The 16,534-nt window shown below is 30.2% G+C and overlaps 1 protein-coding gene and 1 long non-coding RNA gene across 5 annotated transcripts in view; one reads left to right on the forward strand and one right to left on the reverse strand.

The window, feature by feature from the left end:
* Window positions 1-881: 881 nt before the first annotated feature.
* LOC149476664 (uncharacterized) lies at window positions 882-3,054 on the forward strand. The gene is made up of 6 exons (XR_016317845.1): window positions 882-1,005; window positions 1,323-1,379; window positions 1,502-1,549; window positions 2,175-2,198; window positions 2,767-2,834; window positions 2,956-3,054. It is a non-coding gene; the product is annotated as an uncharacterized LOC149476664 (long non-coding RNA).
* A 3,046-nt stretch (window positions 3,055-6,100) lies between these two features.
* The window catches only part of Rtf1 (RNA polymerase-associated protein Rtf1), a 30,249-nt gene continuing 19,815 nt past the window's right edge, over window positions 6,101-16,534 (reverse strand). For 2 of the 4 annotated variants that reach the window (XM_089711895.1, XM_089711894.1), the window contains exons 12-19: window positions 13,907-14,038; window positions 13,295-13,423; window positions 12,649-12,761; window positions 11,664-11,832; window positions 11,036-11,134; window positions 10,218-10,316; window positions 9,357-9,468; window positions 6,280-6,832 (exon numbers count right to left, since the gene is read on the reverse strand). In XM_089711895.1, the coding sequence (XP_089568021.1) occupies window positions 6,726-6,832; window positions 9,357-9,468; window positions 10,218-10,316; window positions 11,036-11,134; window positions 11,664-11,832; window positions 12,649-12,761; window positions 13,295-13,423; window positions 13,907-14,038 (960 nt within the window). In that variant the 3' untranslated portion in view covers window positions 6,280-6,725. The other 2 variants (XR_016317829.1, XR_016317828.1) reach the window with 2 other exon arrangements.

Below are 16,534 nucleotides of genomic sequence, written 5' to 3' on the forward strand. Positions count from 1 at the left end.
GGTGTTTTTATTGTGGTCTCCTTTCTCTATTTATTCATAAAGCAAAGCCTGTACTATGACTAATAAATATTATTTATCAATAATCGTATACAAAATTTTATAGAAAATGTGCATACGTTTTATCTTCTATAATAGTGTTTATTATATGCGAGTATTAAATTTAGAAATTAATGATTTTAACGGATTTTTTGCTCGCTGCAAATTGTGAGAAACGTCGGGTTAATAATATAATGAATAAATCGCGTTTAAAATCTGTTAAAATCTTTAATTTCTTAATGTGCATACGTTATCATAAATGTTAGTATGTAATATTAAATTATAATGTTCTAAGTACACGCAGTCCGCAGACATGTATTAATTTTGATTAAAAATACATTACATAAGTGCTATTAATAGATTTCATATCAAAATTTGTTTAAAATCTTGATTGATTTACTTTACAAGTAACTACAATATTAACGTGTGTACCGAATACCTTACAGTTGAAAAGAGCAAGAGAGTTTTGAAATATCTCAACAGATGTCTTTTATCTTTAACTAGATTGCATTGCGTGATAGATCTTCTCCAGAACCTGACAAAATTGAAATATGTAGCCACTAGCACCATCTTTCCTAGAGTAGTTTTCAAGCATCTATATTCTATAGAGTAAAGAAAACCTATAAGAAAATTGAGAAAATCGAAAAGAGTCAAACTTGAGAACTCACGAATCACGGTCATAGAATAGTTTTCAAATTAAAACTAGTTAAGGACCAATATACCTACCTACTCTATCAAAAAGCATGAAAATTCATTAATTATAAGGTGAAAATTGGCAATCAAAGCAATGTGTTGCAATTAATAATTTAATTAATTACATAGGTATATAAGGGTGGTTCTTGTATTATTTCGTATTTGGGCATTCAATTTATAATGACTAGGTTTTTTATGATTTTGGTTTTGATTGGTCTTGCTGTTGGAGGTTTATCTCAAGTAATGTTACGAGAACAGCGACCTCATTCACATGCAGTAAGTAATTTTAGTGATCTTTGGTTAAAACACGTGCTTATGTAATAACATTACTGCAGGATACACCGATTTCATGTTTAAAAACGTAAATTTAAATTTTGTAAATTTACGTTTTAACAATGCTATTCATATATGTACTAACTATTCCTGGGTCGTCGAAACGCCTTTTTCATTTATTTTATAAATATATAAATAGTAGATTTATTCAGGTCTAGTACACCAAGCACCTAGATACTGATAAAAAAAGAAAAAAAATAATTGAAACGATGCGGATTGTACCCTAAATTAAATTATATAGCATAATTACATTTTTACAGTATCGCGCTCCACCATATCGTCACACTGATGATGGAGATGATGACATACATGGTCTGGTAAGATGTTTTGTAGTAAATCTTGTTTATACTACTATTTTAATGTAATTTCCATAGTTATTTATTTTCAACCTCATGAGTAACTAAACAGCGGCTAAATTATTACTTATTTATTTATTTAGGTTAGTGATCCCGAGTTTGCGGAAGAATATCACGAAGCCTACCATGAAGTGAGTATTGTAGTTACTATAATTATTACCTATTTAACAAATCTTGTTGTAGCGCCTCCTCTGAAATAGGTCTGAGATAAGCGGGTTCAAATAAATTAAGAAACAAAAATTTCAGCTCGGTTTATTTAATGAAGGATAGAGACGTACAAATAGTACAAATAATAGTAGTAGGTAAGCGGTCACCCATCTCGTGATTGACCCCGCTGTAATTTTCTTAACACACGCACATATTCTGTTTATCATCAGTGAAGTTATGAATGTAATTGTACAAAATTTTAAATGTTCACCTATTTTGCAAATGTTAATCTACCAAACGTAGCTGCTTTATAGTGATTCGTAGGTTCACGTAGCCATATTTTTATAGTAGGTTAAATTTATGCACAAAAAGTCTTAAAAAAGAAATAAAATTGTATCAATACAAACATGGTCGAATATCGCCATACCATAATAGACTTGTAGGTACTTAATATTCGTTTAAAAATTGATCGTCCTTTATATATTTTTAGGAACCTACTCTTCCACATACGAATAAGAAACGGGTAAGCACATAATACCAAATGTTGAATAACATTCATAATATTTTTTTGTTTATCGCATAAGAACTAAAGAACCTCAAATTTTTTAGAGACCCGTTCCCGCTCGCCCTCCTGTGAGTATAAACTTGAAACTAAGTATATAATATTTTCACAGTATATTTTAAATTAACGACGACAACAGCAGCATAATGAATGGTTTCATAATAAACAGCTAAATGTTTGTGGTGGCATAATTTCAGGTCTCCGCTTATTTGATATTGAGACCCACGGCCACAGGAGACCTAATAAGATAATGCGAAACGACACAGATGTAGCTTGTAAAAAATGTAGATTGTAAAAAACGGTTATAATAATGTAACTCTTGTCTCTTGCGCTGTCGTAAAATTGTGATGCGTAACTTTTTTTTGCAAATGTATAGGTAGCAAATGTATCGAAGTGAATCCATTAGTCGAGACTAGTCTGTAGATCAATATTTATGGGTGTTTGTAGATGTATTTTCATAGTAGATGCGCAAATAAAAATAAATAAAGATAGTGTTGCATTTTGCGCTCAATCAATGCAGATAATTTTGACTTCTTGAAGTGTAGGTACCTGAACCGCACATCGACCAAATAAACGACCTTAGTTTACTGTATTTCATTATATTCTGTGGCTAATTTATTTTTTATGTATTCATTTTAGGTTCAAAAAGCAAAAATCTGCATATTGACGCCATTGAAGAAATACTGTATTGGAGAGCAACATTTTAGGTGAAAATTAAATTTGACCTTTTGCTAAAGTAAATGTTCAGTCTGCCAATTGCAATTCTTGTTTTTTGATGATGGCTTTTTAAACAAGATTTATAATAATATCTATATAATTTATTTTCAGCCGTTAACAGGGAAACAACATGCGTCGAAAATGGTAAACGATTTTTTAGAAATAAATATTTATCGTTTTTAAAGTGTACTTTATTTCCTTTTCCTATTAAGAGAATTTGACTTATAAAATTGTGTATATATATATATATTATAAAATTGTGTATATTTCCTATTATATTATATTTATATATATGCAATAAATCGCTGAACCTATTTTGGTGAGATTTAGTATACACCTTACCTATTAGCTGAATTTTCAAAACCCATGGTTTCTTTCACAAAGATATAAGATTTTCTCACCTTTTTATCTTCAATTATGTGTGCTAAAGGAAAATTAAGGAAAAAAATATGGAATACAATAAAAAAAAAATGTCGCTTTTAAAAAATTTATTAAGCATTTGAGCTTTACCGAGTTAAGTAATGATAATTACAAAATAAATAGATTACACTAAATATAATTAAAATTATTCACATATCGTAGATGTTACCGATTATCGTCACCATCCGTTCACACGATATTGTTACGACAAAAATATCGTTGTTCCTGTATGCTTAGAAAATCGTGACATTGATATAAGACTTCATATTTTAGTATTGTTGAAAACTCCTAAGTAGTAATTGATATTATGTATGACTTATTTATATTAGAAACATGAAAGTTTGTGTGAAATTGTAGAATATTGTGTTGTGTGAAAAATTTACGGAATAAAAATGACTTTTTGGAGTAGCATTATGATTATTTTTATTCGTATGTATTTTGAGTAATAGCAATTGATCGTTTATATATTAAATTCGAAATTAACCCTGTTTTTGTCTTTATCTATATTTATATTATGAAGAAGACTGAAGAAGAACGATAAAATCAAGTTTTTTTGTATGTCATTTTAAAATTGAAGATAGTTATAATGTCTCCAATACATATTTATTTATCATATAAATGTGTGTTAGACCAGAGGGATAGCTATATCAAGTTTTTTTTTCATATCAAATAAAATAACTTTAAAATTAAAGATGTTAAGTTACTTTTAAGTCACACAATACGAATAAATAAATAAATACGTAAGTAAGGTAACAATCGCTGAACGAATGGTGTTTGTTCATTGAATAAACTAGATTATAATATAATGATTACAATTTTCAATAAGGCTTTATATATTTATTGCTATATTTGTATGATTGGTTTTAAATTTTAATCTATTTATACAAAACATTGTACATTTATAAACAGAAAGCGTGTGTGCCGAGCACACGCGTCAGTTGTGAAACTTCTTTGGCTAGAAAGATACCAAAATCGTCTCCTTACTCCATGACGTGACGGTATTGCCATGACCTTGAAGTTTAACTCTCAACGCGCCTAAAGAAGTTTCGCTTCAAATATGGTTAATTGTATATAACATTGGTATCTAATTCAATTGGTAATATATAAAGCGTCGATAAAGCCAAGTCTACGATAAAATATCGTAACGACATAATGTAAACGTGCCATTCGAAATTGCTCTTGTATGTTCGTTAAATATCGATTTTAAATAACTTTAATTATCTACGAGGAAGTTTGTTTTATGGGAAATATCGTTAAAACAAATAAAATCAGGGTGTAGGGTAAATAATATCATATGAATATAGAAATAAGGTTTTCTTTAATACCTTTTATAAATTACATAAATAATTGTAATTAATGAAATTGTAGGTAAGAGTAATAATATTGTTTTATTTTATAAATAAAGATCAGTTCAGTTGGTTTTCATTTTAACCGTTTTTTAACTTATTTAATACATATTATGATAATAATTTATTTCGAAAGATAGTACATACTATACCATATTTTACAAACAAATTACCAGAATATTTTTCAACAATTTCCGCTAAAATTATAAATACATACAATTAAAAAAAAATTACGTGACTTCAGAACCATTGTATCGTCGAGGAAAAAAATCCACGTTACCGGTTTTTAAACTGGTTTTAAACCCGTCAAAAAGTATAATTTTTGTACAATAACGTAAACAAATAACTAAAAAAAAAACTTAACTAAATTAACTTATTTATAACTAACATGTGGTGGTATCCGGTTTTTTATTCTTTATTATTTATTTTTGAAGTGAAACTTCTTTATCGGGGTTGGAAAAAAATTTAGTGTAACATTTTTCGTTACGCGTGACATTTTTCCGTTACGCGCCATCTTTCATTCGACGTATTTCTGTAAAGTTGCATATAGTAAATTATTTTTTGAAAAATAAGGTCATAAAGAAGTTTCACTTCTTACGTGTGTACACTAGTACACGCACACATTTTTTTTATAATAAATGAAGGTAGTTTGTAAAATATTTGGAAGATTGTTACATATTTCTTGGATTACAAAACATATTCGTGTTTTCGACATTTTTCTGTATGTTTCGTCTATTTCAAATTAGCTTCAAGTAACTACGAAATATTTTGTAATACGAGATCTACAAAATTGTATATTTTACTTGTTCATGAAATAAAAATCACTATGGGTATATACTATAAATAGTACATATTTTCTAAACTAAGGGCGCGTGTTCATTTAAAAAGTTTTAATTATTTACTTATACTAATGTCTGTATATTTTGTTATCAATTTCACAGCTTTGTATATGGTATTTTTTGTGGGAAGACATAATTCAGTTTTATTAGAATTTGCTTTTAGAAAGTGAAGACTATTTTTTTGTTGAATCACATAGTATTTAGATTATTTATTGTATTTTTGAGAAATAATGAGTATCTTAAAAGTTAGTTTTCAATTTAAAAGCAAAAGAAATATCTAAGAAGTCATCTAGTGAAACAAATAAGTAGACAGTAGTAAATAATGTAAGATGTAAGAATATTTGAGAAAATTCGGAACGAAACATATTAATTTAGCAAGTTATGTTAAAAATTACATTTTAATAAGAAAAATATAAACAAATATTTTTACTTTCTGTATATACCAATCTTGTATTCTGTATGCATTATAATAAATTTATTATTATGTTTAATTTAGAAATTGAAGATGTCAGTAATTAATACAATGAATCCGGTAGTCGTAAAATAAATACAATGAATAAATCGCGTTAAAAATCCGTTAAAATCTTCAATTTCTAAGTATTCACGTACTTACAAACAAAAAAAAAACACATATTCTTTCATTCACAAACATTCAGCTTTTAAATAATTCCATATTATATACAACTAGATTCAAAATCGCATATTAAAAGTACAAAAATTGTCCGATTTTTGTATAAAACATTGAAATAAACACCTTATTCCGAGGCAGTAACGTTCAAAGTACATTAAAAAGTTTATAAGAAAAGTCTGCCTAATACACGCTTTTTTGACGCTCATTAGAAAACTCTGCCTAATACACGCATAGGCAGAGTTTTGATTTGGACAATTTTCAGTATACGCTCGTAATAAAACTCTGCCTAATACACACATAGGCAGAGTTTTGTTTCGGACAATTTTTGACGTCTAGTTGTTTATTTTACGTCGTTTTCTTTGCAAATTTAAAAACTATACATACTCAATTTTAATTGCACTACAAAGCTAAGCGTGTGAGAGCTAACACAACAAAATACAGAGAAAAAAAAGTGTGTGTGCCGAGCACACGTGTCAGAAGTGAAACTTCTTTGGCAAGATTCAAAGATACCAAAATCCTTACTCCATGAAAGTATTGCCATGACGCGACCTTGAAATTTTACTCTTAAGAAGTTTCACTTCAAAAACAAATATTTATTGATGAAAAAACTAAACAAACACGCGCGTCTAAACTAGTAAAGCAATACTATATGAGCCCGTGTCTTTTCTTGTATTCCTCGAGATTCAAAGATCGCTTCGGGCCTGTTTCTTTCACTTTCGTAGTAATTTGCTTCGGCTGGCTTGTTACCGCTCCTGTGGATAAAAATTAAGTTAAAATATTAAAAAATATATAAAAACCAATTACAGTGAAACCTGGTTAAGCGAGACATCAAGGGACCTGCAATGTCGTTTCACTTATAGAGGTATTCCACTTACCCAGTGTCTCAGATATATAGGTATAAATAAATATCTGTCTCATTTAAAGAGGGGTGATAACGATTGTAGCTTTCGTTTTGACATTTTTCAAATAAACATCTGTATGATAGTAAAGCGAAACTAAAACTGAAGGTAATTGAAGCTCAAAATTTGTACTGACGTACTTGGAATTACGAGTGGAATTAGTGGGTTGAATAAGAATGAGTAAACAAACAATGTTATCTTAGTTACAGAGTTTTATGCATATAAAATTTACTTGCTGTCTCAGTTATAGAGGTAACTATGATGATAAATCGAAAGAACAAATCCCAGATATAGAGGTTTACCTCGTCCCACTAATAGAGGTAATTCAGTGCCAAAGTGTTGGGACCTCAGCATGAGTTCCAGTTATGGAGGTTTCTCACTTATCCAGGTCCCACTTAACCAAGTTTCACTGTATATCAATTTTTTCGATGTGTGTGTACAGTACAAGATTGCTTCTGTGATGTAATTTTCAAATAACAATTAAAAAAATTACGTTTTTTAACTTATAAATTTGAAGAAAACATTTAGTCAACCTTAAATCTAAACTACATACTTTATAGGTAAGATAAGAAATTCTTTAATTGAAATATAAATACCACCAGTAGCAAGAAATAAAAGTACATAAAAATGTTGTTTGATGGTTTAGACACACACACACTCACACACACATTTAAGCTTTAGAATAAACATTATACATATTAATTAAGTTTTTCAGCCTCAATCTTCTTAAAAATAGGTACAGGTAAATTAGCTTGGAGAAATTTTTGCGTTTGTAGTAGTGTATGGTCAGCAAATAAAATAAAACAACATTTTATTTTTAGTTTTTATTTTATACAGGGTTACTTGTAAAACACCAGCAACCTCGCAGGACAAGATAGCTAACATCATAAGTAACAACATTTGTTCTACGACTTTTGGCATAACGCAATAAATTATTTTTAAATGATTTTTTAAACTTTTATTGTACTCTCCTTACATTTGTAAGTCTATGTTCTATTAATTATCGGATGGACGACGCGACGCCCCCTTCCCCCTCTCGTTCGCTTTTTGTTTACGTAATTTTTGGGAGGCGTAGAGTTTATTATAGACGGAAAATTAAATGAATATTTATTTTTGTATGAAAATAAAATCTAACAAATTATCAAAAGTCGTAGAACAAATGTTGTTACTTATGATGTTAGCTATCTTGTCCTGCGAGGTTGCCGGTGTTTTACAAGTAACCCTGTATATATAAGGGATTTTAAATTAAACTATATGTGTTTCTCCTCTGAAAAAGATGAGACTTTATTTTAATATTTGCACATTTAACATACATATAACTTTTACATTAACAATGTTACTAAAATGAAAAATTTACTAACCTGAAAAAGAAACGACATTTAAAGTTTAATTCTTTAGTTTGAGAAGTCAAAGGCTTGCCTCGACCATGTTTTAACACTGGAGCCATATTGAATTAACAATATAAAGTTACAACACTTACACACAAATTAAACACTAGTTATGGCCCTGCCTTCATACAAAACTGCTGAATACGCCGTTCGCACGGGAATAGAATGTGGATGCGATTTCCCTTAGTTAGCATCCAAGCTTACGTCTTTATAATTATTAAACTGTATAAATTCATTCTTTAACTCCGGTCTGCATCGTGCAGACATGGGTGTAAAAGTCTCATTTTAGCTATTAAATGTAGTTTTTAAGTACATCTGAGTTTTCATTTGGGGCCTCCGGCTGCGGGACATGTAATTCACTTCAACAAATATTATAACAATAATAACAAATAATAACAACAATCAACAAATACAAAATTTATCAATTAAACTACGTACATAATAATTATAATTTTTGAATGAAATGTGCTTTATGTTCTAACGGGACCAAACGACTGCACGTGGCACCTGCGGACAGCGTAAACTGGTTTATTCTGGTTTTGTGCGTGTTTCCACTTTCCACTATCAAGTGACGATTTATTTATTTGTTTTGTTTCGTAATTATTATGGTCAAATATTAATTATGAAACAAATTATTATGGACACGATATTTTATTGTTTCACGGTAGTCGCCTTGTCGTTTGCTCAAGGACGTAAAATTGAATGATATATTTTTTTTTATAAAGTCAAAACCATTTTCTTTCAAATAAAAACTTGTTTTTATTGAAAACAAAAGTGTTGCTAGGAATAAGTATAAAATTAAATAGTAATGTTAGGATATCGAAACATTTTTGTATAGGCCAGAACGATATAGTGGAAACGCGCTCTAAGATCTGAGTAATATACACACCACTACATATGCAAAAATTTCTCCAAGCTAATTTACCTGTATTTGTCAATTAAATAATATATTCTAAAATCAATTATAGTATATTATTAAAAATACTCACTAGCTATAGGCAAATCGATATCAATATTAATATCAAAATCGTGCAAAGAGTAAAGACTGTTGTCTGTCGAGCTCTTCTCTCGCGGCTTGCTTCTTTCTACTTCTGTTGCTTGCTGTAATTGGTAAAGTGAAAGTTAAGTGTAAGTGTAAGTTAAAGGGTAAGTGAAAGTTAAAAGGTAAGTTGAAGTGTAAGTTAGAGTGTAAGTTGAAAGTGGGAGTGAAAGTGTAAGTTAAAGTGTAACGTGTAAGTTAGAGTGTAAGTTAAAGTGGGAGTGAAAGTGTAAGTGTAGGTTAAAGTGTAAGTTAAAGTGTAAGTTAGAGTGTAAATGAAAGTGTAAGTTAAAGAGTCGAAAAAGTCGATCACGAGACGGGATTCAAATCCGCGTCTTTCGTATTTCCAGGGCGAAATTGTATTCTTTTTTTTTATTTCAGTGCTATTATATATGGAGGGTAGGGTTAAAATGGAAATCTAGATAATGCTACAGTCCAATTTATATTTCAGATAAATGTGAAGTTAAAATGTCAGGTTAAAACTTAAAACAAACAGTTGTAGTTCGGATTAAATGAATATTATAAACTCGTCAAAAGCGACAGTAATTTTCTTACTGATCTCGCTTAAACTTGAGCGGCTAAGGGCCGATTTTTCAATGCTTGGATAAAACTTATTCGTCGAATAATGTATAAAACCACCATTTTAAAAACGTATTCTAATTGCCCGTTTTTGGCAGTTTACGTGACATTTTAATATTATTGTGTAATACTTTATTGGACGGATAAGTTTTATCCAAGCATTGAAAAATCGGCCCTTATTATGATTGATATATATTTGCAACCATAATAATTATTTTTTTCTATATCTTACCGCCAATCTCTCTTTTTCCTGTCTCTCCTTAATTACTTTACTCTCTTCCTCTCTCTGTTTCTGCGCGACCGCTTCCTCTTCTTGATTCTTTTCTAACTCCTGTTTTATGAAATATAATGTAATCAAATAAATTATTATATTTTATATAATCTAATATAAATCATTAGTGCTAAACTTGAAGATTAAGGTCGCTAAGGTTTGAAGTCATTTTTTATTATATTGTTTTATCGGAGATTTCGTGTTAAGTTCACTAAATTTGGATCGAAATAGCTTGCAATTTGATGCAGTTTCATGATTGATACAAAATAATTAGCGATACATAGTGTATCTTTATAAGCTGATTAAATTCAGCATATTGTGTGAAAAATGGTCAAGAAGTGTCAAATAGGCTATCGGGGCTATTAAAATTACTGTTTAGTTATTTTTTTACTCTTTAATAATAAATATAAGATAACATTTTCTAGTGTTTAATTTTATGCGAGTATTATACATTTAGAAAATTAAAGATTTTAACGGATTTTAAACGCGATATATTCACGCTCGCAGTCGCTGCAAAGTGTGCAAACCTTGAGATAATAATAAATAAATAAATAAATATTTCAGGACAATTTTCACACACGGCACGATCTGATCCCATACTAAGCTTTTCGCTTGTGTTATGGCAACCAGATGGCTGATAAACATACATATATAATTTTAAATAAATACTTATATAGATAATTAACACCCAGACACAGAGCAAACATCTATGTAATATAATGAATAAATCAAGTTTAAAATAAAATTAATATTTAATATAAGTTTATCTATTATCTCACCTGACTCCGTCCGCCCACATGTGACTTGAAATTCATCACGGGTTTTGTGTGCCGCCTTGTGAATGGATCGTCTGTCTTTTTACCTTTGTTCGCTTTTACCTGTGAAGAAATAAATAATACGAATAATATATAAGGAAATTAATTTGGTTGTAATGTCTGTTTGTAATGATGACAATACAACAAGAATTCGATTAAATATTAAAAAAAAAGTAAAGAAATACAGCTTAATGCTGTTCAAAAAGGATAAGTAATTACTTAGTAGCTTTCCAATAATAAACGAATTTTTTAACTGAAATAGTTTTGTATTTAAATGGTAAACGACAATCTTAGTTAATATCTCTACCCATAACACAAACTTTAAAATTGTTTATCTTTATAACGGCTGAACCGATTTTGCAAAGTTCTAATTATTAAATATCTCGTTATAAACAAATTTAGTTAACTTATTTACTCCATAAACATTCCCTATATTATAACAACTTGGTCTACTAGTCTACTCCGGTCTTTTACGGTCTACTCTTACAAAATAAATAAATATAAACTTTCCCTATACTTTATAACCACTTAGTCTACTAGTCTACTCCGGTCTACTCCGGTCTTTTACGGTCTACTCTTATCAAAATCTCACCTCTTCCATAATAGCCTTTTCCGCGGTTTCCACATTCAATTTCCTGTTCCTATTATTTATATACGATATACTTTGTATGGACGACGTTCGCGTTTTGTCCAATTGACTGGCTCGATCTTCCAATTCTTGTATTTTTGCATTTAAATCCATTACTAGTTCTTCGTCGCCTCTGAAAAATGTTTAATAAATTTATTTTAATAGAAAAATAATAAAAATATAATGGTTTGCGTAAAAATAACAAATAACTACTAACAAATTAAAATATTATAGAAGTATGTAGTACTAATAATTTTTATGAAAATTGTAATTAATAAAACTTTTGACCTGACAGCTAACTTAGTCAAACTAAATAATCAATTGAAGGAAAAATTATTTTCAAACTAAAACATTTATTTATTCAATTAGACTTCTTCGAGAAGCACTTTCGAATCGTCACAACATATTTTAACATTTACCACCGATTCGGAAAGCAGTATCTATGGAGAAAAAGTTGCTTATATAAGTGACTAGCTCTCCGCCTGCTCCTTAGGTCCCAAGCTATCTCTGTACCAAATTTAAACTAAATCCATGCAGTACTTTATGAGATTAGCCCGAACATACATACAGACAAACATTTTAAAAACTATATTTTTGGCTTCGGTATCGATAGTAGAGCCTCAAGCATTCTTTTAAAAAAATATGTAATGTACAGTTTTGACTTTCCTACGATTTAATTATAATATGTATAGGTATAGATAGTATAAGTTAAAAGATGTAGATAAGCTATTAGCGCTCCGATTGTAAAACTTCCAAATGTGGCTAATTAGCCACAATTTACTTCAGTTGTCTCTTTCTCGCTCGCGATTGTTAAATCATGCCATCTCACTTTGACATCTAATCGTGTGTGCGCAGATTGAATGTTGTGTTGGTAACCTATCTACACCTTTTTACTTATAATATGCATAATCATAATATTGTGTTTGTATGTATGTATGTAATTAATTACCTCAATTGTGCGACATCTCTCTCCTTCATGAGTTGTGTTTTCTTCATGGCGTAGTTCGTCGGATGCGAGCGGAATCTTTCTTTTTCCGCGACTATCTTTTCTACGTCCTCTTCCTGAAATTTATCTTATTTATCTATCTTTTTTTTTTGTAATTGATTTATTTCTAAAACCATTTTTATTATTGTATATTTAGTATTTACTGCTAGCGTTTAGGTAAATTTAATTTTATATATTCAGGTGAAAACTTTTTGTACTTTTAGAAATCATTACAACTCAATTCTTTTCAATCTGTCTGTTTTTCAAGTTAGGTGAATTAAGAACCGATTTTAATGCAACTTTCACTGGAAAATAAGCTATTTAAAATTTTAATTAATTTAGGTCGAAAATTCCGTGTAAAATACACTTTTTTATCACACACCCAGCTATTAAAATTAAAATTATTACATACTAGCTTCCGCCCGCGGCTTCGCCCGCGTGGTGTTTTGATAAAAGGTAGCCTATGTTGTTTCTCAGGGTCTAAAGATTGCCTGTGCCAAATTTCATCAAAATCGGTTAGAGGTTTAAGCGGGAAAGCGTGACAGACAGACAGACAGAGTTACTTTCGCATTTATAATATTATTAGTAGGGATAAATAAAGTTATTTTACCTTAAACTCATACATAAGTGCGTCTTTAACTTCAGTAATTTTGTTTCGAACAAAATCCATAGTCGGCGGCTTCTTATTCGCGTCCTTTATAGCCTTGAACCATTTCTGGAACTCTGTGTCTGTGAATTCCTACAAAAAAAAAACATATGTACATTAATTTAAAAAAAAAGACAATTATTCTATGAATGTGTGCGTGTGACGAACACACGTGTCGGAAGTGAAACTTCTTTGACAAGATTCAAATATACCAAAATCGTTGTCTTACTCGTGACGCCTACGAAACGCGTTGTCTTACTCATGGCAATAGCCATGACCTTGAAATTTTACTCTCAACGCGATTTAAGAAGTTTCACTTCAAAAAGGGACATATATAAATAAAATGTGCGCGTGTACTAGTGTACACACGTAAGAAGTGAAACTTCTTTATGACCTTATTTTTCAAAAAATAATTTACTATATGCAACTTTACAGAAATACGTCGAATCACGCGTGGTAGGGATAAGAAAAAGATGGCGCGTAACGGAAAAATGTCACGCGTAACGAAAAAATGTTACACTCATTTTTTTTCCAACCCCGATAAAGAAGTTTCACTTCAAAAACATTCCTATTTACCTGATTACTAACGAATTCCAATCGAAACACTCTGTCCTGCGTCCCGTGTCTCAATTTCAAACCTTTATTTGTTCTAGTATTGCCCAAGTTGTATACTTTAGCCGTTTCATAGACGTCTATTATTTCTGCCACCTGTTGTAAATAAAAATAAATAAATTTTAATAATATATATAAATCTCGTGTCACAATGTTTGTCCTCAATGGACTCCTAAACCACTTAACCGATTATAATAAAATTCGCACACCATGTGCAGTTCGATCCAACTTGAGAGATAGGATAGTTTAAAGGACAAAGCGGGCGAAGCCGCGGGCGGAAAGCTAGTATTATTAAAGGTTTATTTGATCTGTAGTAAAGTGAAGTCCCATGTCCCCTAGTGGGGTAAGGGGCAGATGCATTATACATCTGTTTCACTGATCGATTTTCTTTAGGGACAAGTAGGTGATCAGCCTTCTGTGTCCTGTCAGACCGAGACATTTTTTTGTCTCCACCGGGAATCGAACCCAGGACCCCTCGGATCTACGCTCACGCGTCAACCTCCTTGGTATAGGCGGTCATTTGATCTGTAGTAGATCATATTATATGCAGTTACTTTTCAGTTTCAAAAATTTATTTTATTAGTGTTGCAATTATTATAAAGGTTATAATAACAAGAAAAAAACATGGAAATTTTAGTTTATGATAATAACTAAAATATATTGAACAATTAAAAAATCTAAATGGTATTCGATAATAATTATAACTTCAATACCAAAAACTTTAAAAATTATGAGTTGGCTGGAAGAGATCGTCGATTATAGACATAGCTTCCCTTTATAATATTAATTACAATAAATATTAATTTTTAAATTCACTACATTTTACATATTATTAAAAATGAATTAGCATACTACTAATTATTGCCTAGTCAATATACCTAAATATTTCACTGCATCAAAAACATTTAAGGTTGATGTTCCGACCGTCCCTCCATACATTTTTGATTACCTCTAAACACTTAACACAGACACTATTTCTTTAAAACTAATCATTTTATCACTTCTCTATAATGAAATGTGTGCGCGTTCGACCTTTTTAATCAATAATTTACAATATTTACTTAGAAAAACAACAGTAAAATACCGGAAAAATTTGACACTTCTACAGTAGTGTGCGTGACTTTTGCCAAGCATAACACGACATAAAGCACGACATCTAGCGCATAGACTATATACTTATTACAGATCTAGCGCGTCAATGTCTTAACGAAAGGCGATGTTTAGACATTGACGCGCTAGATGTCGTGCATTCGCGTTCGTTATCTTATGCATAATGAGCATAATTCTAATAAATCAAAGTTCTGTGTAAAAATTGAGTAATTTCATTTCCAATCGTTCAAAGAAAATAACAATAAAATAAAATAAAACTAATGACCTTAGAAACTATGTTTTTTTTTATTTATTACTCATTATTGTTCGTCCGTCGTAGGTCTGTAAACTGTATTGTACACTGAAGGTAAATGGTACTGTAGGTACTTTAGTTCGGTGTCGTCGCTCGTCGGCTTGATATAAAATTACATTCTTGATTTCATTGACACGCGCTATGATTTGCGCGCGGAATTTCTTGTGTTGTGAATTTATTTTTGTATGCTATGCATTTTAATTGATTCAAATTGCAATGTTTCTCTAGTATGCATTTGAGACTATATTGTAAATTGTAATAATTGATCGTGGGTATAGTAATTAATTATTCTAATAACGCAATTAGTAATATATGTATTTTCGGTGGGATTCAAAACAAAAAATTGGCCCGTGATTTTTATGAAATTTCACCACATTGCAAATCACATCAATCATAGTTCGTACACATGTATGACGAAAGTGATTAGTATTGTGGCTAACATTGACTCATCAGTTCATCACTGAAACCAGTGATAAATCAGTACCTATATCATATTGTGTTTGAATATTTTTAAACAATGATATAAGTATACAATTATTATAAATCGGTAAACTATCAAAGTAATCACAAACTTGCAAACATTGGTAAAATGTCCAGTACCTAGTTTATGAGCCTATTCATTACAATCAAACAAACAAACAAAGTTTTCCTCTTTATAATATTAGTGTAGACAAACACTATGAATACGATCACGAATGCAAATTCGGGGATTTTCTAATTATTGCTAAATAATAATTGAATTCGTTTTGAAATACTCTATAATTTTTAGTGTATAAATAGACATTTATAATGTGGTGCTCATTTTTTTTGTACTGCTAACGCTATTGTAGGTACCTATTTTCGTTGTTTTATTTCAAGTGAACACGGCCATACAATTTTGTCACGAGCCGCCTATGATTGTAGGTACTTTTGTTAGGCTCCTTCGTCGTCCGCGTCGGCTCGAAAGTTCTTGATTTCATTGTCACGCGCTATGATTTGCGCGCGGATTTTCTTGTGTTGTGAATTTATTTTTGTATTATTATTATTTTTTATTTTTTTTTTATTTTATTGATTCAAATAAAATATTTCACTAGTATGCATTTGAGACTATATTGTATTATGTATAATTTATCGTAGGTATAGTTATTCTTATAACGCAGTTATATTTTCGGTGGGACAATTTGACCCGTGATTTTTCTGAAATATCACCA

The sequence above is a fragment of the Colias philodice genome, chromosome 27 (assembly GCF_061535455.1).
Source record: "Colias philodice isolate Cphi_HAF_F1 chromosome 27, ilColPhil1 Martin Lab GWU primary, whole genome shotgun sequence".
NCBI classification, from domain to species: domain Eukaryota; kingdom Metazoa; phylum Arthropoda; class Insecta; order Lepidoptera; family Pieridae; genus Colias; species Colias philodice.